The sequence below is a fragment of the Mus musculus genome, chromosome 11, assembly GCF_000001635.26.
Source record: "Mus musculus strain C57BL/6J chromosome 11, GRCm38.p6 C57BL/6J".
Classification (NCBI taxonomy): domain Eukaryota; kingdom Metazoa; phylum Chordata; class Mammalia; order Rodentia; family Muridae; genus Mus; species Mus musculus.
The window spans coordinates 84,352,966-84,380,152 of record NC_000077.6 but is presented as its reverse complement, the minus strand read 5'-3'; the positions used below and the strand labels follow the sequence as shown (position 1 = coordinate 84,380,152).

General features: G+C 41.8%; 1 protein-coding gene across 11 annotated transcripts in view; it reads right to left on the bottom strand.

Moving 5' to 3' along the window:
• Positions 1-27,187, bottom strand: part of Acaca (acetyl-Coenzyme A carboxylase alpha) — a 272,017-nt gene that overhangs the window by 21,499 nt on the left and 223,331 nt on the right. For all 11 annotated transcript variants that reach the window (XM_011248667.2, XM_006531953.2, XM_030245463.1 and 8 more), the window contains 5 exons: positions 16,346-16,489; positions 15,706-15,826; positions 11,386-11,482; positions 8,556-8,652; positions 7,439-7,574 (listed from right to left, as the gene is read on the bottom strand). In XM_011248667.2, the coding sequence (XP_011246969.1) occupies positions 7,439-7,574; positions 8,556-8,652; positions 11,386-11,482; positions 15,706-15,826; positions 16,346-16,489 (595 nt within the window). The remainder of the gene's footprint in view (positions 1-7,438; positions 7,575-8,555; positions 8,653-11,385; positions 11,483-15,705; positions 15,827-16,345; positions 16,490-27,187) is intronic.

Sequence of the window (27,187 nt, the reverse complement as noted above, 5' to 3'; positions counted from 1 at the left end):
TCTACAAACGTTAAGTATTTTTCATGTCAATATGTGATCTCTCTCACTACATTAAGTTTTCTGAAGGAAGGAACTATTCCAGCTTCTTTCAATTCCTTTCATGATTCTTAGCATACAATGAGTTCTTAAAATATGCAGCTAATGGTAATGGGTCTTGAAAAAAGAATGCTTCCTTAAAAACTAGAGTCAGGAGTGGTAGGGCACACCTATAATCCCATAATTCCTTGTATTTGGGAGGCCGAGGCAGGAGAATGGTGGTGAGTTGTGAAGCCAGCCTGGACTATAGGATGAGTTCCAGATCAACCTGAGCAACTTAGTGAGAGCTTATTACTAAATAAGATAAAAACTGTGGACTTTTCATCCCTGCACATACAAAGGCTTGAAACACACTCAGTGCTTAAGGCCAGCAGGTAGTGAGTGAATAAACATACATACTTTTGAAAGAATATAAGAAAATATTTAATAATTGTATTTTTATAGGTTATCAGTGAGAAAAATTATATATGCACACTCATCTATGAAATCTCACATGGCCACATGCTTTTCATTCTGTTAAAGAATACTCTGTAGTCCCCCAAAAGCCAGGAGCAGCTTGCAGACAAAGACCCTTGGTGCACAGATGAGAGAGTCCTGGGGTCAGTCACCCATTTCCCAATGCTTTATGGGCTGCTTCCCAGTTTCCAGCTCCGTAAGGTTTGAACACTGCTAGTTTAGGGTTCTGAGTCCAGACATTTAATGAACACTTCACTGCAGCCACAAAGGATCCTTCCCAAACAACAAATAACAGGTTCAACTGGGTTCGAAGTCTCCTATCCAGAGAGGATCTCAGTTTGGAATAAATCAATTTTGGAAATCCAAGGCAAAGAAGCATTTTTCAGGAAGTTAAGAGCAAACCAAATAGAAACTGCTTTCACTGTAGTTATGGGCAAATTAAACTGCCACAGTCTCCAGAGTAAATATGGCTCTGTATTCAGAGCACCAATGAGCACAGTTTACTGTGAGGCAGCTGCCTTTGACCACTGCTCTAACCTGGCGTATCTGTGAGGACTTCAGATATTCCAAGTTTCCCCAGGATACATTTCCTATTCTATGTGGAATGTGTATGGTCATATACTCTGTATATATGATCAGAGTGAAGACATTTATTTCTTTGGGTGGAAAGCAAAGACCAAAAAAAAATTTACTGCTAATTGCACAACTGCTGTATGAAGAGCGGGAATAAAGGACTTTAAGCACTTTACGCTAATTCTGTGCTTATGAAAATAATTGCTCAGTTCAAATTATTTTAACTAAATTAATTCTTTAGTGGATATTTCAACTAGTGCTACATAATAAAATAATTGTGTAATTAGCGGTACATTTTTCAGTACTGCCAAGAGTACAGTTTCAGAACAAGTAGCAGGAAGGAGTGGTCCTCTTGGTATGTGCACAGAGGAGAAATGGAAGAGTAGATTAAAAGATGAAAATAAAGCAAAAGACAGAACAAAAGTCATATGTCTTGGAAATAAATGAAGTTACAGGTAAACTAAGACAATGTTTATAGCCATTTTTCTCATTTTCATTTGTTAAAGTGTATATCTATCAAAATCTATCGCTGCACTGTCCATCTGGTTAACAGCTAACACTCTAGAGAGCAAGACTTTTCCTATATTTTCATTCATTGCATAAAAACCCAGCTGGGCAACTTCCAGCATTCCCGAGGCAGAGGCAGGCAGATCTTTGTGAGTTCCAGGACAGCCAGGGCTACAGAGAAACCCTGTCTCGGAAACATAACAAAACAAAGCACAGCTTAACTTCACACTATATGGAAGTTAAAATGAAACAGTGAAAAATTTTCATTTTAGTGAAAAGGACTTTGGTTCTTCCTTTTCATCATTGGGTAGATTACTGCAGAGCAGGAATCACCACTGCGCATGCACGCATGCATGCGCGTGCACGCACACATACACACACATCCTGAGTAAATTACTGCACAGCAGGAATCATGACTGTACACACATACGCTTGTGTGCCCAGGTAAAAATACATAATATTATTTTATTAATCAGAATATTTACATTTTTTCCTATATCCATGTTAGAGCTAAGCAATAGGAAGCGTAGTTAAGTAAGAATAAATGGCAGAGATGATATTCAAATGAAGTTTTTCTTCTGAGATAGGGTATCACTATGTAGCTCAGGTTGGCCTTGAACTTTGGGTCTGCCTCCTGATTGCTGAGATTACAAGCATACATTAGCATGCCCACCTTCAAACTTAGGACTTAACGTTACCATTTTACTACGTTCCTTGACTCATCCTTAACTGTTTGGAAAGCGTGTGAGGCTTGAGAGGAATCTCTCACATCTAATGGCTGACTACACTAAACCCAGAAGAGACTTGAGCGATTGAACCTATCTAAATGTGGCCTGGATTTCCTTTATGTTCAGACATGTCAGGAGCTGTATTGATGGCACGAGCAGTTATGTGAGGGGCTTGGATCTAGCTGCCAAACAAATATCTTCAAGCTCTAAATCTGACAAAGGAAAGGGACTTTAGGCTTCTTTAAAGCTGCCATGCTTGAAGCTAAAATAACACTTCTATCTCCCCTGGAACACCAACAGACCTTAACTGTAACTGTCAAAATACTCCCAAACAGGCTATTCAAATATAAACACAGAGCAATACAATTAATATGTTAATACTGAATCACAAGTTTCGCCAAACCAAGTATTTTGAAACAATGATCTGACATACAAACGTCTGAAACCCTTCCTAATTTTTAGAAATAAAGACTTAGCTAAGACCATCAGCAAAGGGGTCTCCAAGGGTTTATGGTAGAGTCGGTTCAGGGAAATTTAAAGCCACACATTTGCGTGTCGTTCTGGTGACTGAGAAATGCAACTGGACTGGAAACGGAAATATTGATCCGTTCTTCACTGGAGAGGAAGGAGCTTTCTAGCATCCTGGGAAAGTACATCTGCATGAATGGTGATTACACCCAGCATCCAGTATCAGCTCTGCCTGGGGCCTTTATTGTTATACAACATGGATAAGCTGTGGCAACCACATATACCAACAAGGGAGCAGGGTGTGGAAGTATTTCCGCAGTGGTCCACACTAGTAAACTGGAACAGATCTTATTGGCTTAGGCAAGATTATGCTAGGCACTGAGGTAAACACTAGGCATACATAAGCTGCATACATGTAATATCTCTCATGAGTTCATTACAGCCGGTGGACATTGTATTTCAACATTCAAGTAATCAGAGACTTTAAAATAGACTTTCATTCCAGTTAAAGTTTTCAATAAATGTGGTTTTTTATTGTTATTTATAACCTGTCCTAGGAAAAAATAATAAGTATAACATGAAAAGCCAACTGAGAGTGACCCTGTAGCACCAGCAGTGAGGCGGCTTAATATCACTGGGATTTGCATCCTATCAAGCTATTCACGCTGAGGCTGGGACCCTGGTGCTAATTTCTAGTAAATTTCACGCTTGATGTCTCCCTGTTGTGGGTCATTGCCGGTTCGTCTAAATAAACTGCTTCCAAATGGCTCTTCCATCTAAATATTCAGCCAGTTTTTATAATTTAATTTTGCATTATGCTGAATAGCCTTCCGGCCAGATAGAGCTCATTGGAAAAAAAGCACCAATACCATCTTGACAAGCTTTTATTTATTTATTTATATTTTTTACTGCTCGAATTAGACCTCCTAGGCCGACTAGTAAAGAGTTTTTTTTTTCTTCCCTCCACTAATGTCAATTTTCAGCATAGCAAGAGCTGTCTCTAATCTTTTCCTACTCATTACACACAATTTTGGAGTCATTTTACCCACAGTGCAGTCGGCTCCTGGCTGTGTGTTTGTGTGCACTGAGGGATGGCATAATTGTTTATTTTCCCTCCCTGCATAATCCCCAGCCAGTATTGAAACCAAAACTGCAAACATCTCCCCAAGGGATGTGGAGAATGACAAGAGGCTCTTGGTTTAGGTCCTCTTCCATGAGCTAATAGGTGAGAAGCATCCTGACCTGTATGTACACATGAGAGTGTTCTCCCCTCCTGTGCTCACACAGACCTCTCTCTTGCCTAAAGCCTGTGTCTTGTGTGATATGTAAATGGATGGCATCACACCTAAGCTGAGAAGAAAGAACTTTGCTCTGGACTATATTAGGCCAATGACTCATTTCCAACTGGGGACAGGAATTATTTAGTGAGCAGAGATTAAGTTGAATGATAAAGATTGAGATAGAAGTAATACTAATAATTATAAAGCTGCTCTATCAAGACAGTTAACCAATATATTGTACACATAGAAATGGTTAAAATGAGGACTATGTATCTTTTATCACAATTACAAAATAACTTTTTTTGAGACAAGGAGTTATATACATCAGCCTAATTTTGAATTTGCACTAATGTTCAGGAAAAAAATAAAACAAAACTTATTTCTGAGCTCTAGCTATTTGTCCCTACAATAACCACAGGCACTTTGGACAGAGGGGAAAACAGACAAGTGATACATTTTTTCTGGATATCCAAGGGTGTTATAAGTTGACTGGTTCTGGTCCTGGACTCTGGTTAGCCAGAGTGCTCTAGAGAGAGATGGGCAGGTAGGATCGTTCAGTGCGTGAATGCCCTCAGTAAGCAAATCTGAGAACATTAGATCTCAAACTCACTTAGAGGATAGAACTGACCCCTCAAATGCATCGTGGTGTATATGCAGCCTCCCCCCCCCCACTCTCTTCTATCAACTCCGTCATTTTTTTAAAAGCTACTCACTTACAGAGATTTACTTCAGCCAAACCTTAATACATGTACACTGAGCACAGAAATTTGAACGTCTCTTAGAGATACTTGTGATTACAGAAGACAGCATGATCGCAGGTAATTTAGTTTCTAGTGCACAGATTCAATAACCCATCCACACCACACTGAGAACAGGTATGACTATGTAGTGTGGGTTAGCCTCAAACTCACATCAATTCTCCTGCCTCAGTCTCCCAAGTGCTAGAATTACAGAATGTGGTACTAGTCTTGCCTTCAATCAATCTTAATTTTGTACTTAATATTTCAGGGCTTAGCAATCAATATAAGGGACTGACGCCAAAATAGGCAGCAGAATTGAAGCCAGCAGAGAATGTCAGGTTCCCTGGAACTGGAGTTACAAATGTTTGTGAGCCACTGTGTGGGTGCTGGGAACTAAACCCAGGTTCAATGCAAGAGAAATAAATGCTCTAACCGCTTAGCTGTCTTTTAGTAGACGTGGCAACTCTGACTTCTAGGAAGATAGGCTACGTAGGGTCTCCCTGCATTCTTAGTGCCCTGCAGAAGTCATAAGGAGCATCACTGAACCCTCAGGTTTCAGTGTAAAACAAACACGGAAGTGAGAGCAAAATGAGAGCCAATATGAACTGAACCCCACACGTGTGAACAAGAGTTTTAACAGCCCTCTCCATCCTAGCTTCCATGTGGTAGCTTTTCTTGAATCCCCTGGTATTTTGCTTATATATTACAGTTTTATCACATTTCCCAAAGAACATTTTTCTTGACTCCTTGAGGTAATGTCTGTCTCTGACATCTTTTTTTCTTCAGAGTCACCTAATAAAGGTGTACACAGGAACTCAGAAGAAGTGTGTACAATTGACCTGATCAAACTATATACTTCTTTTCTCATAGTATTTGTATAGATTATTTACCTCTATTTTAATTTTTTATGTTATTTTATTATTATTATTATTATTTTTTTTTGGTTTTTCGAGACAGGGTTTCTCTGTGTAGCCCTGGTTGTCCTGGAACTCACTTTGTAGTCCAGGCTGGCCTCGAACTCAGAAATCCACCTGCCTCTGCCTCCCGAGTGCTGGGCCACCACGCCTGGCTTACCTTTATATTTAAAAAACATTTATGTAAGGGGATGGTAACATGGCTCAGTGGGTAAAGGTGCTTGCTATTATATCCAACAACTTGAGTTGGAATTCTAGGACCTATATGATGGGAGAAGAGAACTAACAAGTTGTCCTTTGGCCCTTCCTCCTACCCTCCCCACAACCAAATAAATGATAATAAAAAAGTAAAGTCCTCAAGGGGCTGGAAAGTGGCTAGAGCATTTATTTCTCTTGCATTGGACCCGGGTTTAGTTCCCAGCACCACATGGTGGCTCACAAACATTTGTAACTCCAGGTCCAGGGAACCTGGCGTTCTCTGCTGGCTAAAGCAGGCACCAGGCATACATGTAATGCACATAAATACCTGGAGGCAAAACACCCAGATACATACAAAAAATAGTTTTAAAAAGTACATAAACATTAAGCTGTAATGTACAGTCAAAGCCTTCTCCAGGAAGTGGTATTTCTCTAATAAAAATGGTCTTTTTGATGACTGCAAAACAGTAAAAGCAATAAACAAACAAACAACCCCCCCCCCAAAAAAAAAACCTAAACCAAAACAGTAACAGCTTTTCATTTTCTCAATGAGGCACATCATCCAGGGCACATCATCGGCAAACATTGTGAATACATCTCACACATGGACAGTGACCTACAAAGGGGAGCTCTCCCAGGCAGGCTGTCCCTCCCTCAGAAAGCAGTTCCTGTTCTAAGCTTTGCACAGGCTCTCTATGGAGGGCTCATTATTTTGCATTTCTACAACCTGAGCAGTCCCAATCACTTCCGTGTGTCAGCTCCTTCCATTCCCCCATCCCATGTATTCCTTCAGAATCCTGAGGTGAATAAGGAATGCAGCCATCGGCATGCTCTCACAGCCTGTAGGTGCAGACGCTGGCCTCTGCACAGCTGTGAGTGTCTATCCTGAGATGAGGTAATCATTTCTGGCTCTCCCTGGACTGTCCACAGTGGCTCTGTTCATGGAGAATTTTTAGTTAATGGTGACACTGGCTGCCTAATCACTAGGAAACTCCCATGGCATGGACTATAGCCTTTATACTAATGGTCTAATCTGCTGGAGCCAGAGGCCTCGGGCTGTTGGTGGATAATAAAAAGATATCACAAATTGCCAAAGAACAGCCAGTCTCTAGTATAGGTTTTTTCATGTTCTTGCAGTTACTGCTAATTTCAGAATACATCTTGGTCATCCAAGAATGTTAGAGAGCAATGTGAGTGAAGAACATGTCAGAAAAGAGGGATGGGAACCAGTAAAAATACTTCCCACCAGACCACCAACTAACATGCTGAATCTTCAACAGTAGCCCACCTACACAATTCTAGATTATTCAGTAATTTTTGGGGGGTGGGGTAGAGAGGTGATAGGGTTTCTCTGTGCAGCTCTGGCTGCCATGGGACTCAGAGCTCCACCTGGGTCTAAACATGCACCACCAGGCCCACAATTACTGAAACCCCACCACCAACCTCTTTCCACTGCCTCCCAGCCCCTGCCTAGCAATCACTGGCTCCCTTCTTAGCCCAGAGCAGACCTGTCACCATCTCCCTGGCCCATCAGTCACCTTTCATCCCACCAGAGAAACCTCTCCAGTTGGCAAAGACCATTAGAGGTAGCCCTTCACGGTTAAAGTCCTTGATAGCTTGATAGGTCTTAAATGCAGAGTCTGGGAACCAAACCTGGCCGGCCTGCTGGATTATCTGTTGAGGAAAGTAAAGGAGGAATCAGTTATCAACACAATTTGAAGGAGACCCTTTAACTGGCCAGTACCCCAGAGCTTCCAGGGACTAAACCACCAACCAAAGAGCACACATGGTGGAAAGCATGGCTCCAGCTGCACATGCAGCAGAGGATGGCCTAGTCAGACGTCAATGGGAGAAGAGGCCCTTTGTCCGATGAAGGCTCTAGGCCCCAGTGTGGGGGAATGCCAGGGCCAGGAGGCAGGAGTGTGTGGGTTGATGAGCAGGGGGAGGGGAAACCAGGAAAGGGGCTAACATTTGAAATGTAAATAAAGAAAATATCCAATTAAAAAAAAAAAAAGCTGGCGAGATGGCTCAGCGGGTAAGAGCACTGACTGCTCTTCCGAAGGTCCTGAGTTCAAATCCCAGCAACCACATGGTGGCTCACAACCACCCATAATGAGATCTGACGCCCTCTTCTGGTGTAGTCAGCTACAGTGTACTTATGTATAATAATAAATCTTTGGGCCAGAGCAAGAAGGGACTGAGTGAGCAGAGTTGACTGGACTGAGTGGAGCAGAGTGGAGCCGACTGGAGTGAGCAGGGCTGTGGGGTAGACTAGATCAAGCAGAGGTCCTAAAAATTCAATTCCCAACAACCACCTGAAGGCTCACAACCATCTGTACAGCTACTCACATACAGAAAATAAATAAATAAATCTTAAAAAAAAAAAAGACAAAAGCAGACTGTTTTCCAGCATCACTGAGACGACTGTCGAGGCCTAGTTAACTTTTCACATAAAACTTTGCTTGCAGTTATCTACAAGCATCTTGAAAGTGATCAGTGTTCTGCAATCGTTTCAGGCGGCTGCCACTCTTTCCCTCTAAAATCTAGTGGCTTGCAACACACTCAATACATCATAGGCACCGTAGAAGGGAAACAAACTCCAGGCACAAAGGTACTCCAAAAGCATGAGCACAAGGGACACTTGAGGTGACCAACCTTGGCTTCAGAATCCAGGTTCGCAGGATCAGCTGGGATACTGAGTTCCACTGTTCGGGTTTCTACAGCAACTACTCCCACGGGTATTCCCCCTAACCTGGGGAGAGGGAGAGCCACACAGGAACATGATGCATGTTAATATTACAATTAGGTTTTTATTTTTCAGTTGCATGCAAACATTGAAAGAGAAACTAGATGCGAACAGAGAGCAGAGGAGGCGCTGATGCTTCTGGGGTTAAATGTGAGACCTTTGGGTTTCATTCACTTTGTAAATACAATGGAAAGTACCCGCACACTCACTTATATTTTCAGACACCCAGCAGGATAAATTCAAACTGAGTGCTGAATTAGGGAACTCAACAGCCTAGTGCACACATCTATTTCTGTGGTTGCCAAATGAAACGTCTCAGATTGCTGTCAATCAGCTCCTGATAGTGGAGCACAGTCTGAAACTGCTGGCCTTTTGGGTTAGAGCCTTGGTAGTTAAACAGGCCCTTGACTTTGCTTCAGTGGAAAACAACGAGACAGGAATATTTTTCAATAATAATCTTGGTGGAATCTGCATCAGAAGCAGATACTTAATTTCAAAGCTGTGTTAAACTAGGATTCAGAAGCTTGAAGCTGCTGCATGTATATTCTGTAATAATCTCCTATAGTGGCCTTCATTTCCCAGAATGAATCAGAGATGAATCAGGAAGAGAAACCAAGGGGGAGGCATCAGATGCAGGGTGAGTCCTTACTCCAGAAAATGATTCCATCTGTGTTCTGCCAGTGGCTTTCCCCTGGGCTGGGACTGGGCTGGGTTATACTCATTCCCTACAACATGTCCATAACAAACTTTTCCATGAAGGATGGTCTTTAGCTGGTCTATCAACTACTGGAAATGGATTCTTTTCCTCACAAGAGACCTAGCTGGAACTGAGTGGAGACCACCCACCACCCCCTTGTCACTTGCCTGCACTGAATCAGAATCAAAAGCCCTCTAGACAACCAGACAACGAGCAGGAGGTACACAGGAGAGTTCAGAAATATTTCTGTTCACAATGATTAACACTCCAACTGGAAACTTGTAATTGCAAAAGCCACCCTAAATCGGTAACTTATAACTTATATATTAGGGCCCATGTGACCTAATAAAGAACATCTTTATCCGAGTATTACAGTTATTTATTGAAGTTGAAAACAGCTCAGAACAACTTCTGTTTTCTATTATACTTCATATAAATTTTATCAGGCTAGCACATGAAGATGCTACATCTTGTTTTATAGCGTGTCCCTGGACAAGGTGCCATGGAATAATAAAAGACAATTTACAGCCAATAGCACACATATTCCAAACATACATACCAAAGATGAGTTTTGGCAGCACTTACAGTAACAATCCCAGAAGAATACATTTATATTTATTTCTTGAAATGCCACTGCCTTTGAAAGAAGCTAGCTCCATTTGTTTTATATACTTCTGAGCATGTGGATGTGTTTGGAGTAAGAAGCCCAGAACTCATCAGATGGAAAGAAAGGAAGAAGGCAGAGCGAGTGTTGGAATAAACAAGAGCGGAGCTACCTGAGGCCAGCCTGACTGATGGTTGCAGGGTAACTGCTATTCATCTGATCTTATGGGTAAAGCACCACTGTCTCACGTCCCATAGGAGGTGTAAAGACTTTAGCAGAATTTTGGCCTTGGATAGCTTAAATACTTTTGCATATTTGATATGTAGGAAAGATAAAACAGAATAAACAAAACCAAATTCAATATAACATGAGACCCCATGACTAATTATATGCCCTACTTCCACTTCTTCAGCAGGTATCTTACCAAAATAATTCTCACATGGATGCTGTAGCTTTGGGTGAGGGAAAGCCCTGACACTTGAAAGAAAATGAACAGCTAGTTTCCGAGTTCCTGTCTCAGGTGACTCCTATTCAGTGTCGCAGGGAAAGGCCCTGTCTGTGGGATTCACCATCTGATGGCTCCTTGTCACTGGCTGCACGAGGCATGCTGACCTGATGTACTGAGAGAACCACAAAGCCCAGAATTATTTCCAAGGCTAGCATCTAAATCTCAAGCCAATGTGGCATGTTGGAGAATCTTGAGCAGGTGCCTCTTTTCACCAAGATAAGAAAAACTGATTGCCCCCTGGAGGAAGGTGAGCCCCAATGCAGATCTCGAAGGCAGCATGTCTGCAGCACAGACCTAGATTAAGATCAGCCTTGGCAGGTGCTCGTTATAGCAAGCACGACAGATTATTTTGCACAGAGCTTGCTGTTGAGTGAAGCACTTCTTAGAGTGGGTATTAAAATTTAATAGAAACTTCCATTTCCCACTTGAAAAATATGTGTATCCCAGCAACCTATACCAGCTTATTTTACTCACTCCTGCTTCAGATTAAAAATTTTTTTCAATTCAAATCTGATTCTATTCCAATGCAGTACAGTATTATAAGTCATTTCAGTAGTCATGATGTCAGAAAAACCCCTCTCAAGGTATACAGAGAACCATATGGTGCCTGCTCCTGAGAGGAAGTGGTCTTCTGGGGACGAAACTGACTGGTGATGCCGACTATAGTGTGGCTGTGAGGTTTTCAAGAGTTTCTCTTGCAGAAGTATAAAAAGGAACTATTGTCAAAATCAGTCTTCAGACTAAATACCTCATTAGAAGGACACACTAAATGACTAGAGGAATCAGTAGATTATCTTGGCTCTGGCTCTAATCTAATCTAATCCTCTTAGAAAACACAGACAAAGAGCTTTATTGGTAAAAGCCATGACCCTTTCCTTTACTATGTTTACTTGGGAAGAAAAAGGGTTTCCAAAACGAAAGAGGTCTTACCTGGCTCTGCCAACTACCACGGTCTGTGCCCAGGGCTGCATGATTTCTGAGAAAGATCCATAGTCAAAAAACCCACTCAACCATTGGCCTTTCTGGGCTGTGAAGGAAAAGGGGTGGGGGTAAGAAAGACATAAAAAGCATAAAGAGAGTCGACCTACTGGCAGTGCACTGGGCTGATGGATTTAAGGTGGGATCTGGGGATTTGTTTTGAGGAGTTCGTTGTTTCTAACCATATTATAATAGATGGAAGCATTAAGCAACTGAGTGTTCATCTGCCTTCAGAAATCATCCCCTATTTCATTTGCTAGTCTGCATGGAAGGAATCATTTATCAGCAAAAGCATCATTTATTGTTAAACGATGGGGTTCAGCTAGCAGAGAGTTTGCGTGCCTTTAAATAAATAGCTTGCCTTTTTTCAAGACACCACAAACATTTGTCAAGAGGCAGCCAAGTCATTAAAGATGTTTTTTAAATGTTTATTTCTATTTTAAAACTTGCCTTACAATTTTGTTTGATTCCACTTGATTTTCTTTTAATGGGAAGATGAGAACACTAAGTATTAATGATCAGATGAAGACTCAAACTTGGAGGTAAATAAGAGATTCAGTCTCTCTGCCAGAATGCAACAATATAGATTCACTTTACTTATGGCTGACAAAGTATAATCTTTCTACATGAAGGGCCATGACACACATCCTTGACAGAACAAAAACATAATGGTCAAGCTTTATACATTTAAAAATATATACACACATAATAACATTACCTCTTCCCCTTATCCAGTTCCCCATCCTGGAAAGGCATGTATCTTTCACCACCTTAGTTTAAGACAAAGCTCTTGATCCACGGGCATGAATGTTTGACCAAGTCCCCATAAAGGCTTCTGCAAATACCTGTTTCCTCGTTTGCCCTCTCAGCTCACAGTTTCTCAGTGATTTTTCTAATTTGAACGGGGCCCTCCACCCACTTAAACCTCGAGTCCAAAACCAATTAAAAATAGAGATCTGAGCAAGCTAACCTCTGCTGACTTAAACAGGACGGACAGTGTTTTATCAAGACTAAACTTGTAATTACTGTGTTCTACATTCCTTGCCTCTATGGCCCCAGTGTAAAATGTGATCATCCATTTCAAAATTATCTCTCTATCGTGAGCCCAAAGCTGATCGTTTAGATTCTGGTCTCGTGTTGGGCGTCAGTTTGAAGAATATCACGGCACTATCTCCTCTAATAAATGACTTTAACTTTTCACCTAGAAGAGATCTGCTTTAACTTATCATAGGGAATCATCTGCTTTCTTTAACGCTTCCACTAAATTAAAATCTGAAGTCACTCGATTTGGGAGCTAGTGTTAGCTGCACATAGACAGCAGGATGAATTACTAGAGAGTCAATGAAAAAATATTATCCAAAACACCAGAAAACTTAGTTTACCACACATTTCATTTATTCTGTGGTTCTTATTAATAATGACCTGGATAATGCCCACCTAAATATATGCTTCTGTTCACTCTATGAAACATAGCTGCTTTGCTTTTTTAAGATAATCTTAACCAGGGTAGACTTGAATTGTAATCCTCCTGCCTCATCCTCTTAAAGCAAGGGATTACATGCATATACTATTATGCTTTGTAAAGGGCTCAAATTCTGGTTAAGGTTCTAAACCAAATTTGTAGTTTCACTAGGATACTGAAAAATTTAACTTTATATGCCTGGATCATTTTATGATTTTTACTTCGATCATAAGTGATTTGAACTATAGAATTAATTTCAAGACCAGAAGGTTTACTTGTTTCAAAGTCTTTGGGAGCTGGCTAGAAGTCTGCTAGGGAGCAGGATTCTTGCCTGAGTTCAGGCTCTAGTACCACCACAACAAAACCATCCCGCCTCATATGCTGACTAGGGAGGAAGGAGCCATTGGCTATGCTGGCTGGACTTGATGGTCCCACAAGGAAGCCACTCTAACTTAGATGTAGGACTGGAGTGCCACTAAGATGCTTCCCTATGTTTCCCAGGAGAACACTACTGAGCTCTGTTCTGAATTTAGAGGAGAAACACTTAATTCCCTGAAAAGTCCAGGATTTTTAAGGCCAATCACTATGTCAGACTTATGGTTCTCACTATAATCGTGTATAAAAATAAGGAGGAGAAAGATTACTATGGTGATTTTTTTTTTTGCCTATGTAAGAAAAAGTAATTTTATTAAGAGTAATAAGAAAAGGCCTGGAAAAAAAAGAGCTATGATTATAAATTAAAACTAACAGAGTTCTCTTGAATTTTCTAGAATATCTACAGTTAGAGATCATGTCTAACTGAATCAAAACAATAGCTGATGGATCTTGCAAAAATAAGACATATAAATGAAAGTGCTGCTACCCCAGACTCTGCTTTGAGTGGTTTCTATTAAGTCTTGATTATGAACAAATCTTTTTACTTCAGCAGAATCACAATGGCCCTTAAGTTTAACAAAGATCTTCTGCAGCTAATTTTCTTTTTTTAATGTGTATAGTATTTTGCTCACATGTGTGTCTGCATGTCAGGTGTGGACCTGGCACCCAGGGAGGCCAGAGGAGGATGTTGATTTCCTTGGAACTGTAGTTACAGATGGCTGTGGGCTGCCGTGTTTCCAGAACCCGAGTCTGTATCTGGAAGAGCGGCCAGTGGCTTAACCACTGAGCCATCTCTCCAGCCCCTGTGACCCATTCTTCTTTTTTTTATTTTTTTTATTTTCCAGACAGGGTTTCTCTGTGTAGCCCTGGCTGTCCTCGAACTCACTCTGTAGACCAGGCTGGCCTCGAACTCAGAAATCCGCCTGCCTCTGCCTCCCGAGTGCTGGGATTAAAGGCGTGCGCCACCACGCCCGGTGACCTATTCTTGATACACAGTATTTTAAAAATGATTAGTGACAATAGACATGCAAGAAAGAAGCAACACTTTCTTCCTCACACCATTCAGAGAAAGCAGGGTGAGGTGTGGTGGGAAGCACTTGGCACACTGGAGCAAAGGGGTTTGAGAGTTAAAGGCCAGCCTAAGCTACATCACCAGTTCTAGGCCAGCTTGGGCTACAAAGATAAACCTTATCTCAAAGAAAGACAAAACAAAACAACAGGCTACTCGGGGCTTTACAAAAGCAACTGCCAAGTGGATTGACAATGTACATTTAGTTTCTTCACTAACCCATTTTTTTCTGCAATGTTTGTGTGAGGCATGTGAGGAAAAATGACAGCCTTAGGTGTCATCATCTCTCAGGTGCCATCTGCTGGCCTGGAACTACAGTACACTAGGCTAGATGTCCAGCAAGTCCCCAGGGATCAGTCTATCTTCACCTCCCCAGTGCTGAGATTACAAGCATATGCTACCATGCCCAACTTTTTAAAATGAGGGTTCTAGGGATAAAACTCAGGACTTCTTAAAACCATTTTACTATCAATATTCTTCCCAGTATCATAGGAAGGATGTGAGGGTGGTATGATATTCAGCAATAGTCTGGTAATAAGCATATAGTTAATTCTACATTTAAAGTTTAGAGATATTTTCTCATGGTAACTCCATTAATCTGTCTTACCTCACCTTTTGTTTTAGAGACACGGTTTAGGCTGGACCTGCATCACCACGTAGCCCAAGCTGGCCTCAAACTACTACTGGTGATTCTTATGCTTCAGCCTCCCAAGTGTAGGCATGCACCCGTATAGTTGGCTCAATGCTCTTTTGTTTGTTTGTTTGTTTTTTGAGACAGGGTTTCTCTGTGTAGCCCTGGCTGTCCTGGAATCTCACTTTGTAGACCAGGCTGGCCTCAAACTCAGAAATCTGCCTGCTTCTGCCGCCCGAGTGCTGGGATTAAAGGTGTGCGCCACCACCGCCTGGCTCAATGCTCTTTTTCATAGACACTGTTTGGCCAGAGAGTCTGGTCCTTGGCCGGAGATGTAGCAGCTCAGTGGTCAAGTGCTTACCTAGCATAAATGAAGCTCTCTCTAAGTTTGAGCCCAGGATCCCCACCCCCACCCCAACAAAAAGGATTCTTCTGGTCCTGTAAGCCAGGATTTTATGGCTTATACTAAACAGTTTAAAGACCTAAGTTTCTAAGACACAGAAGGAATGAATCAGCAACTACACAGTTGTGACTAAGCAAGTGGTCGATAAAGCTTACTTTTCTCCTGTTTGTTTACCAGGATTTCAGTTTTTTACCGTTTTCTTCATAGGGCTTTTTTTCTTATTTCTTCCTTATTTCTGGGCCTTGAGCTCCAGTTTCCTACAAATATACTTTTGTGCTAGAGTTAGTTACTAGACAGCCAGGATACTATTAGGTCCTTAAACATATACGTACTTGGGTGAGGACGGCCTGCTAGCATCCACCGAGGATCATATGGGGCCTTTGTGGGAACAAACTCGATGATTCTATCTATAGGATCCTTGGAATTCAGGAGAGGAACTGAACTGTGTACGCTCTAGAGAAAGAGTGGGAGAGAATGGGCACCAATTAGCAGATGTCAGGCTCAGACCTCAACTCAGCAGCAATAGCTCCACACAAAGACAGCAGGGCCCGCTTTCAGAATGACACCATTGGTCCCAGGCATCAAGCAGAAGCATCCCAGTCATGTGTCAAGCTCCAAGGAACACGCACAGTTCCCAGTTCTCACTTAGGAGCCTAACACACACTCGTGCATTCTGACCTGATCCATCCTGCGCTTGCTCTCTGAGAAGCAAGCTTCGGGAGGAGAAACGGCTACGGGGAGGAAACACATAGAGATGAGGAACTCTTAATATTTGGGAATCTGAACATATATAGGCCATGAAATATCTGTGGCTGGAAAAGAGTGGAAGTTAATGAGATCCAAAGGTATCCTGAAGGTAAAAGACAGCTTCAAGAGAAAGAAATCTACAGGCTTCAGAGAATACATGAGAACTTCTTCAAATAGCTCAAACACAATAAGCTGAGGCAGAGGTGGTGGGCAGGAATGACTCACCTTCGGCATGTATGACAGCCAGTGTAAGACTGTGAAGACTCCCTCAAAGTCATCACAAACAGTGGAGTGGGTAACCCCATTGTTGTGCATAATCTGGATGCCCCCAAGCTGGTTGTTGGAGGTGTATACTTCCCGACCAAGGACCTAGACAAATGAGCAAATGAAAAGACATTGGTCTCTATAGATAGAACAATGTATATTATTTCCCAATTCTTATTAACACAGTTTATTTTTCCCCTCTACCAAACAAAGACAAACCCATTTTTGGGGGGTTGTTCAGAGGGACTGCCAGGATTTTCTTCCCTAAAAGAAAATTTAGAAAACAAAAAAGACTTTTAACAGTTACATATAGTGTTGTAATTTTCAAACCATCAAGCTCCCTCTCTCTGGACGCCACCATAGACAAGTGCAGAGACTTTAGCTCTGAGGAAAAAATTGTGGTAGGTAGGCTGGGACTCGGGGGCGGGGGGGTAATGGTTATATCTTCTTTTACTGTCTAGCAGTTACGTGCACAAACACACACACACACTGAGGCTATGTTAAAGAAAGGCTATGGGGCTGGGTGCCTTATTTTTCTAAAGGATTAACTTTCTCCCGACATTTGATTTTTAAAGCTGGCCCACTGTTTCCCTCCCCCACTCCTAAACCAGGTAGAATCCTGAAGCAGCTCATGACAGCACTCAACCCCCTAGACTCCAGTCTTCTTTGTTTGCTGGGTGTGAGGCTGTGATATACTTCCCAAGCCTGTTATCCTCTGAGGCCTGGCAAGGATTCAGGCCTCACCCTATTGTCTCCGGAGGACTTTAACCCTTGTCGGGTGGGGGCACTTGCAAATGGAAACTACAAAGTTTCCCCTAAAAAAATGAAGAAAAAAAAAAAAGATATTCTCGGACTTGGAAATTGTAGGGTTTTGTTTCTCCCTAAGATTGGTTAATAATTTCTTCCAGGGAGGGAGGTTTTCTGACCCAGCAGATGGAAGTCAGACGGCCTGATCACCAACTATTGCAAACTGCTGAGTGTGTAGTAATTGCCAGTCATCTAGGGTAGCCCTGGAGAGCACTAAACAGTTGTGGAGAGCTCACTGTACACGCTCTTTTCTGTTCTTTCTCCTCTCTGCTATGAAACAACAACATTAGAAAAAAATTTTTTTCTAACTTTTATTCATTTTCAGTCTCCTGGGAGAACCTAAACAAATTAAGGCCAACAAACTATGCCTGTATGTTTTCAACTGGCCTTTTCTTATTAGGTGCTTGGAGAGGTTCCCCTGCCTGCTGGGTCAGCCCCCTGCATCAAGACCTTCCAAAAGCTGAACAAGTTGGTGACCAAAGTAATAACCTTGCTGTGATCCCGCTGGCCTTGGTTCCATTTAACTTCGGCTAGGAAAGGCGTAAGCGAGTGTTCGGAAAAGAATATGGAGAGCAAAATTGCTCTACGATTACTGCTTTCCTTGACGAGGAAGCACAGAGAACAAGTCTTTCCAGGCAGCCCTAAGCCAAGCAACATGCTGGCAGCTGCTTTGAAGGAGCCAGTGAGCAGGGGAGACCGTATCTGACCAGTGGGCTGCCATCCTCCTCTCAGTCTGTCTTTAATCTCAGCCCAGGCTCTGCGGCTCTTTTCTCATTCTCCTGCTGTCTCTTTCCATTTGCCCTCTCTCTGACTGATACACTGATCTCTCGGTCACTCGGCTTTCTGCTCCACTGAGTCCATATTACTAATAACACCTCCGCCACGGCCAGTTTACCTCATGAAGGCAGGAGCACATCATTACAAAATAAACTCATAACTTTGACATTCTAGCAAATACATGCCGTTTGTTATTTTTATAGCTTTAGTCTTTCTAACAGGCAGAGGGCATTACATACCTGTTTCATTTATATCTTTAAGCGTGTGTGCATACACACTCTTGCACATGCACCAGGAAACAAAACAAAACAAAACAGAACAACAACAACAAAAAACCCAAACAAATAGACATTTCCAAAGCAGCCAGTGATGGGGAGTCTGGTGGAGGCGGAAGGCCCGTCATTCAGGGAGGCCGCACTCTGATCTGACTCCGGTTTTATGGCTGTCATAAACCTGATGGCCCACAACTGGTCCTTCTGGGACAGACTGCTTCTCTGCTAGAAGTCATTCAGTGTGATCAGCAGTATTTTTAATTATTAAAATAAAATTGGAAAGGAGAAATGAAATAAAAAGGAGACACTGTGCTGACCCTGAATATCTGATATTCATAATTTATGTCAGGAGCCAGATACTCCCTGTTGCATACGAAAGGGATATTTTCTGTTCAGAAACATTATTTTTGGTCCCACTATTGATACTTGATGATGTCTAACCGCATGAACACTGAACAGTTACAAAACTAGCAATGCCAAGAAAGGACCAAGCTCAGACAAAGGGACCTAAGACAACCAAGAACAGCTTGTTATTTAAGTGCACTATCTTAAATGTCTTCACCCTCTTTTCGATGAATTGAGAAGGGCATCCAAGATGAGGCCACTCCCAGAGACTCTAGCACTTACCCATTCTTCTATACTGATGGCTATTTTGAACCCCAGTGCACACTTCTTTGAACCCCTATTCTGTATGTTCACATAGGAGCAAGATGCAGTGACTTTGCATGTCTTCTCCCTCACGTCCTGATGCTCTGGAAATGTCTGTGAGAGCAGCAGCATCTGTGTACGTCTTTCCCTCTGGGTCCCAAAGAAACCCTAGGGGTTCCTCCCCATAGCTGAAAACATTATTTCTGTGCTAACAAATGCTTATCACCTGAGAAGATGCATTTAATTTGTTAATAAAAGAGAAATCACAGGACAGAGTTACAGAGCACCCAAAGAGCCCAATCTGACTGGTATTAACTTGGGAGATGGGGGTAGGGTAGTGATGGAAACAGAAATGAAGCCCATTTCCTTAACTATAGAGTGACAGCAACAATCACAGTCACTCAACAATCAAGAAAAACCAGTAGCCTGGACTATCCTCAGCTGCCTACCAGCACCAACCAGTGAGATGAAGGCTCACACTATAGCTCCTGATTTATAGGGGCATTGTTGACTCAGGTGGGTTTAGTGATTTTAGGATACTTCTTGACAAAAGCTATAACCAAGGCAGCACAATCTGCACTAGGACAGACTCTATTCTGCCCAATTCTGAAATGATAATGCAGGGACAGCCAAACAAGTCCTCCCTGGCTACCAGAAAGATAAGTATGGTGGCCTACCGACCCTTGAAGGAAGCTGTGGGTCAACAGCCCTCACCATCATCATATATTCATTAAGTAGGTACGCCTCACTTGTCACCCACTGAAACCTGGCCAGACATTTCTGTATTGTCAAGTTCCTTGCAATGTTCTGGTTCCTGAATCATTCTCCTCACATTTGCTACTATATGATACAAACTTCTAATTTATTTCTTTTTTAAAAAAGATTTATTTATTTATTTTAGGTATGTGAGTGCACTGTAGCTGTACAGATGGTTGTGAGTCATCACGCAGTTGTTGAGAATTGAATTTTTAGGACTTCTGCTCGCTCCAGTTGGCCCTGCTCAGTCACTGTTTGCTCTGGCCCAAAGATTTATTTATTATTATACATAAGTACACTGTAGCCACCATGGTTGTGAGCCACCATGTGGTTGCTGGGATTTGAACTCAGGACCTTTGGAAGAGCAGCCAGTGCTCTTACCCGCTGAGTCATGTGGCCAGTCCTCTAATTTATTCCTAACAAAAATTTACCAGCACTGACACACAAGAGACATCCAAAAGTGCACTCCTGAGGCTGCCTTTGCAGTTTATAGCCCTAAGTGGTCAAAGCAGATCCATGAAATAACAAGAAGAGCACGATCCCAGGGCTCTCTGCTTCAAAGTGCCCAGACCACAGAAGTAAAGGGCCAAATCGAGAGGTAAGAAGATTGTCACCTCGTCTGGCTATATACTTAAGCTTCAATGAACCCTCCACTTATTGTAGCTGGTAGACCTAAGAATTAAAGTATCTCATGAAAGCCAGTTAGTAGAGACGCAATTGTTAAAGGTTTCACCAAAGGTGCTATAGCGTCTGCAGAAATGCTGAGATGCCTAAGGGTATAAATGAATGCAGTCAAACATACTAAGGCCACTGTTGCTGCTTATCCAGAGACACTGTAGACAGCTCAGGTTTACCACAGCTGACAGGCAATGAAAACAGTCTAATATACCGCCTGCTCTCACCCTTAAATCCCTTTTTGGAGATCAAGATAAACACATTTTTTCTTTCCCCAGTGCTCCAAACGTTTGACTGAAGTGGCAGAGCACTGTGAGCATTTGTGCAAATGAAATCACTGTGTAATACTGAATGAGTGCAGTATTTTCTTGTAAGGATATTTGTCAGCACAGCACTGAAATTTCCACATATCACAGATGCAACCTGGACCAGTTTCTAAAATATTGATTTTATCCTAATATACATATTTTTTGGAATATTATATGGGAACGTATATTAGTTTTGGAACATTTAGTTACATGTAAATATTTGCCAATCACGTGATAAGATGGAAAATAATAATGGTGAATATTGATCATGATAAAAAAGGAAATCTGCACCTTTCTTCCCTTTTTAACAATCCTTGGAGAGTCAGGGCATCTTCTACTTTAGGAAGCAGGGAACACAAAATTCCTTCGACTCTGAGAATCAGGCTACACAAGCGGAGTTCTCGCTGCAATCCTCTTATGGTATTTCCATTCTCCAGAGGGTAAATCTACTGAGCAATCATCATCACTGGATCTCACACATGACTCTGGTATTAACGTCACTCTGGGATGGTATGGATAAAGGATGGGGAGGGCAGATAGACAGACAGACAGATGAGATGGCAGTGGGGAAAGAGTGGTATAAAGGGACAAGAGGGAGGACGGGCAAGAAGAAAGGGCTGAGGGGAGAGAGGGAAGGGGAAAACCGTAACAGCACTTCTCCTCCTAACATCCTCCTTGACCCCAGAGAACTACATTTTTAAAAGCTGACAAGTAATTCAATCTCCAATTAACATTTCTAAGTGGTGCTGCACATATTACTGTGTAAATGTTTCACCAGGAATATATCCAAGGGTGAGTGGAATTAAATTTCTTGGGAGTCAGAGACAATGCCTCTGTGACAATGTTACCAAATACACAGCTAAAGGGTTACACTCCTTTCTATACTGTTGTTGTCACGGCTGGCACTGGCAAACTAGAGAGCTAGCCCACAGCTGGTGGATTAGGCTTGGGGGCAGAGAGGACGCTCAGTGATACACACTCGCAGGCAGAGGGGATTTGAGCCATAGTTTGAGTCAAGATAATCCCCTTGGCAAGACTCAAAAATCTCTCAATAAGAAACAAATTCTGATGTGATCAAGTTTGCTGAAGAATAATCTTAGGCAAAGAGACTGTTGCTACCAGTGTCAGGAAAAGACTGGTTTTGTTTTAAATGTATTTTAAAACAAGTGTCTTGCTACGTGTATAGCTCAGGATGGCCTCAAGCTGACCATCTTATCCTGGCCTCCTAGGGCAGGTGTGTGCCATCATTCCCTGATAGGAAAGTATTTAGCCACAAAGACACTGAGATACAGAGCAGAAAAAGCACTGCAAGAGCTTTGCTCACTGAGAGCACAAGCACAAACTCACCAGGTGCAGTGGAAGATACTATTAATGTAAACGAATAAAGAAGAACCATAGATAGTTTGCCTGTCAAATGTGAGAGAAAAGGCATAGCCTTCCGAATAGAGAGCTGCCTGCCAAAAGAAATCACTCATCCCAGAGATCCATCAGCTAACTACTCATTTAGCTAGAGACATGAAAGTACTGACAATAAATCAATTCCAAATGGAAATACTTAGCATTTTAAATAAAGTCTGGTTTAGAGCCAGGTGTGGTGACTCATGCCTGTGATCCCAGCACTTGGGAACTGGAGACAGGAGAGTCAGGAGTTTATGGTCAGCTTCCACTCTGTGAGGCCCCAACTCAAAAGAAAATCAAGAGGGCAGACAAGAGTCTACCTTATTGAGAGATTATTTAAATATAACAAAAGTATCCAATTTATGGTATAAAATTCTATGACACTGACAAACACATCCAGTCACATCCCGTACACAGTAACGACATGGGAACATTATCGTCACGCTCCTCTGGCCCCTCTGCCTACTCCAAACAGCCAGTGATCTCATTTCTGCTCTGACTGCTTGGCCTTTTGTTAAGGTGGCATACAATGAGATTCACAGAGTATACAGCATTCAGGGCCTAGCTTCTTTTGGTTATCATATGGAGTGCATCACATTCATTCATACAGTCCAAGTGTAGGTACTTCCTTTTCACAGAGGGGTGCCATGACTCAGTTAGTGTTTGTCAGTTGGTAGACATCTAGGCTGTCAGTTTGGGGAGAGACTAGGAAGAAAGCTGCCACGAACATTTGGAAACAGGATTGTATGGTAAGTGTATAGCTAACTTAGTAAAAGAAACAGAAACCAAACCACAGATTTCAAAGTATTGATACCACTTCTCATTTCATTCAATAGTGGACAGAGTTCTAGCTACCCCAATTCATATCAGCATTTGGAATTTTGTAAATTATCATTAAAAATACTTATTTTGGTTTTTCCTAGAGCTGGGATATAGCACAGATTTAGAGCACTTACCTAGCATGTATCAGACTGTGAGTTTGACTGCCATCACCATAAACCAACAACAAGAAGCTGCATCATATAGGGAAAGAATGTAGTGCTGTGAAACTGTGGCTTTAATTTCCTTAATGAGGAGTGACAGACATAATTGCATACACTTATCTCCCATCTTTAAACATCTTCTTTCATGCAGAGTCTACTCAAATTTCTTGCCCATGTATTTAACTATTAGGCTGTTTTCTTATTGAGTTCTGAAAATTCTTTATATATTCTGGATTCTCTTTTACCAAATACATGTTTCTCATAGATTTTTAAAAAATGTTTTTTAGTTACCTCGTGGCTTTTCTAAATAGACTGGTACTTGAGGCAAATGGTAAAATGCCCCAGTGCTAGAGCTCACAGCAGCCAGATATCTGATATATCTGAAAGATAGGCTTGCCAGAGCCTGACTTCCTAGACAGTAACATTTATTCTTTCTCTGCAGCTTTTTTTTTTTCATTTTCTTGCTTATGGTGGGTAGCATTTTTTTTAATCCCTCAGTATCAGGCATGTCCAAACACTAGTCTACAGGCTGCATGTATCATGATGGACAGGCATGAATAGGTCCCACACGTTTACAGATATTGCGTTACAAAGTCAAAAGATTGGATATTTCTGAAAATTAAGTTTGTTTTAAATACCATGAAATCAGGAATCATAATGTATCTCAACATAAAAGCAACTTTACAAATTACAAATGCAATGAATGAATGCCAGAGTTCCATATGAACTACAGAAACTCAACACTGACATAGTCAAGCAAGTCGAGCCACTAAAGCCAAGCCTTCTATTAGTGCTCTAATGTAAAGTATAAAAGGCAAGCAAGTGACTCATTCCTTTTACCTGTCTTTGGTGCAGTTGCTGGGTGATGTTTTTGAGTTGTTACTGGTTCCAACCACAACCCTTAACATCTATTTTGTGTGTGTATGTGTATGAGTGTATGAGCACTTGTGCACCATGGAGTGTGTGTACGTCAGAGAACAATCTGTAAGAGTCGGTGCTCTCCTTTTCTCATGCCTGATCAGGGGATGGAAATCATCCCTTACACTTGGGGGCAAGAGCCCTTACCTGCCGAGCCATGCCTCTGGACCTCTTTAAAAATTCTCTACATGGGCTACTGGTAAACTCTAGTCATATATTATCAGTGTTGCTCTACTGAATTGTATAAATCTGATTTATTGATTGAGAAAAGATATTTTATCGATAAGTCAAGTACAAAATGAAGATATTCAAAAGGTGATTATCTGTTGAGATGGCCTTAACTCATCATATTTGTATCTTATGCTATTGGCCAAACTGGAGTGAATTCTTTTCCTTAACAACTGGTTTCTCAGATTTCCAGATATGGGTGCTATTTTCCAGGACTTAAATCCTAGGTTCCGAGACATTATTAAAATTAGAAATTGGTCAGGACTCGAGCACAGGAACGTGACACTCAGGCACGGTAATCTGGAGTTCAATCTAAACCGTTCATCAAGCTTCTCTCATGACTCAAAACTCCTGCCTGTGTGTATTAGTCAATTAGACTGTGATGACGGCCATCCTGAAGGAGAGGACATAGCTAGATTTGGACCAATGCACAGGGGACACTCCTAGGATGATGGCCCGCCAGAAGTCAGGTTTCTCAAGAGTCTAGACTCCCAAGTCTTTATCACAGTCACACAGCAGTCCGCACAGCAAGGGCTTACTTAGTTCTATCTTCCTCAGGAAAGACTGGAGTCCTCGAATTTCCAGTCTACCACCATGTGCAGTTGTTGCACTTTTAATTTATGGGTGTTAGGGGGCCCCTCTGACTTGGGAACATATTGGCTTGGTCTAATGCTTGGAGATTATTAAACTTGGAGCTGTGCTCCACTATCAGGTGTACAGATCTTTTATTTAGAAGATATGGTGCTCTAAATGCACAAAGAGCTCCCTGTCACCTTCACATTAAAGCCCCTAGTGCCTGGTAAATGGAATTATATAGCTGTCATCTCCTTTCCCCAAAGTTTTAAGAGTACAATGGGCTCATTTTTTCACACTCCATCCCAGCTTCAGAACTAAGAGACCTACTTTGTATTGATTTAAGGTCTCAGAAATAAATAAACCTGCTTCACCGCTGTGATTCACAACAAATTCATGATACACTATTGCATGATATATTTCAAGCTCTGGCTCCAGCTCTCTTTTTCCTCTAGTGAGTGATGGGGGAGGTGGGAGGTAGCAGGGAGCTGAAAAGCTGACAGCCTGATGGTTATTGGAGATGGCTGCGGACTGCAAATCCAAGAGGAGACACTATTGGAGGAGTACAGGATTTTTAACTGGGAGGCAAGGGTGAGAAGCTAATTTACTTGATTTCCAGGCTGGGGTTGTGGGAGAAGAAAGCTTGAAGAGAGAGAGAGGGCTGACAGGGTAGTAAGCTTCAATGAAGAACAATCTGAAAAGGAGCTATGAACATGTATAGAAATAGGAAAGTGAAGAAAACACACAAAACAATGGTGTAAGGACTGCATGACTAGAAAATGAAGGTGCTGAGGACATAGCTCTGCACAAGGGGCCATGCCCACAGACGTAAGAGAGTATTTAGCTTCAGGGAAATGCTTCACTAGTAACAGGAAGTGAAGAGGCCCTTGTGAATCACAGAACATGTGAAGTAAAGACACTTCTTCATTTAACACTCAAAAGACACACTAGGATGAGTTCCACATATAAAGTGATGTAGAGACTGCATATTGAAGTGAGGGTAACAAATTCTAGCAGGTTAGCTTTTGTATGTATGCCTTCAAGACTTTGAGTGCCCCAAACTATGTCACGTTTACTGATTCGACCAGACATTGGACTCAAAGAGTTTGAGCTGTTACCCCTGTGATCCCTAAGTCTCTGCAGCAAGATTAACTTATACCTGTTCTCTTTCTGTGTCCCTCAGTCTTCTGTCTCTGTCTCACTCTCTCCAGGGTTTCACCATGTGTCTCTGGCTGTCCTGAAACTCACTATGTAGACCAGGCTGGTCTTAAACTGGTCTCTGCTGGGATTAAAAGCATGAACCACTATGTCTATCAAGATAAAATTTAAATCATGATGTTACTTCCACTAATATATAATAATTTTACATTTCATTATATGCAATTTTAATATTATATATCATAATATGTAGTACCTTTAAAAAATTCCACTGTCCTAGCCTGTTCTCTTTGTTTTAGTCTAACATAGTTCTCTACTTTCCAGAGCAACACACACATCTTTGTAGTACTGAATGGTAGCAATTAAAAGGAAATTTAAGAGCTCTTCTCGTCTTCCATATTAAGGTAAGCAATACATATTATATGCTTCCCATTTTACACAAAGAACTAAAGTCCAAAGTTACTTGCAAAAGGGAGACTGAGCAAAAAAAATTTTCATCTAAAGATTTTGTTTGTTGGTTGGTTTGTGCCATCTTGACACAAACTAGAGTCTCGTGGGAAGAGATAATTTCAAATGAAGAATTGCCTCAATCAAATTGGTGTGTGTGTGTGTGTGTGTGTGTGTGTGTGGTGTGTGTGTGTGTGTGTGTGTGTGTGTGTGGTGTGTGTGTGTATGCGTGCGAGTGCATGAACAACTTTTCTGGATTAATGATTGATGTGGGAGGACCCAGCCACCTTTGGACAGGTGTACTGTGTTGCATAAGAGAGCAGACTGAGCAGCCATGGGGAACAAACCAGTAACAGCTTTCCTTCCATGGTTCTATCTCTTCTGCTTGAGAGTCTCCCTCAACGATGTACTGTAAGCCCAAATAAGGGCTTTTCTCCCCAAGTAGCTTTGGTCATGGCATTTATTACAGAAACAGAAAGCAAACTAGAACATTCTAGAACTCCAAAGACTTTGAGCCCACTTCTACTGTGTTGGCCAGTGTGATCATTCCTGTGTCTGTATTCAATGCCCCAAAGCAGAGTCCCGGGCTTTTCCCTTTATCTAGAAGCTTTGCACTAAATCTGTCAGTTCTCTCAAGTCTGTAGTACTGAAGCCATTATAGATACGCGAGGCTCTCTTAGATAGTCAAAGGCTACTTTTGTAATGGAAATCTGAATGGCAACTCCATTGTGCAGCATCTCCAAGCCAGTATTCAGGACTAGGTTCCTGTACATTACTAAGGCTCGCTAACAGAGTCAGAAATACTTGGTACAGTTTTCTACAAATAGGAACAACAAAAGAAAACCAAAACAGCTT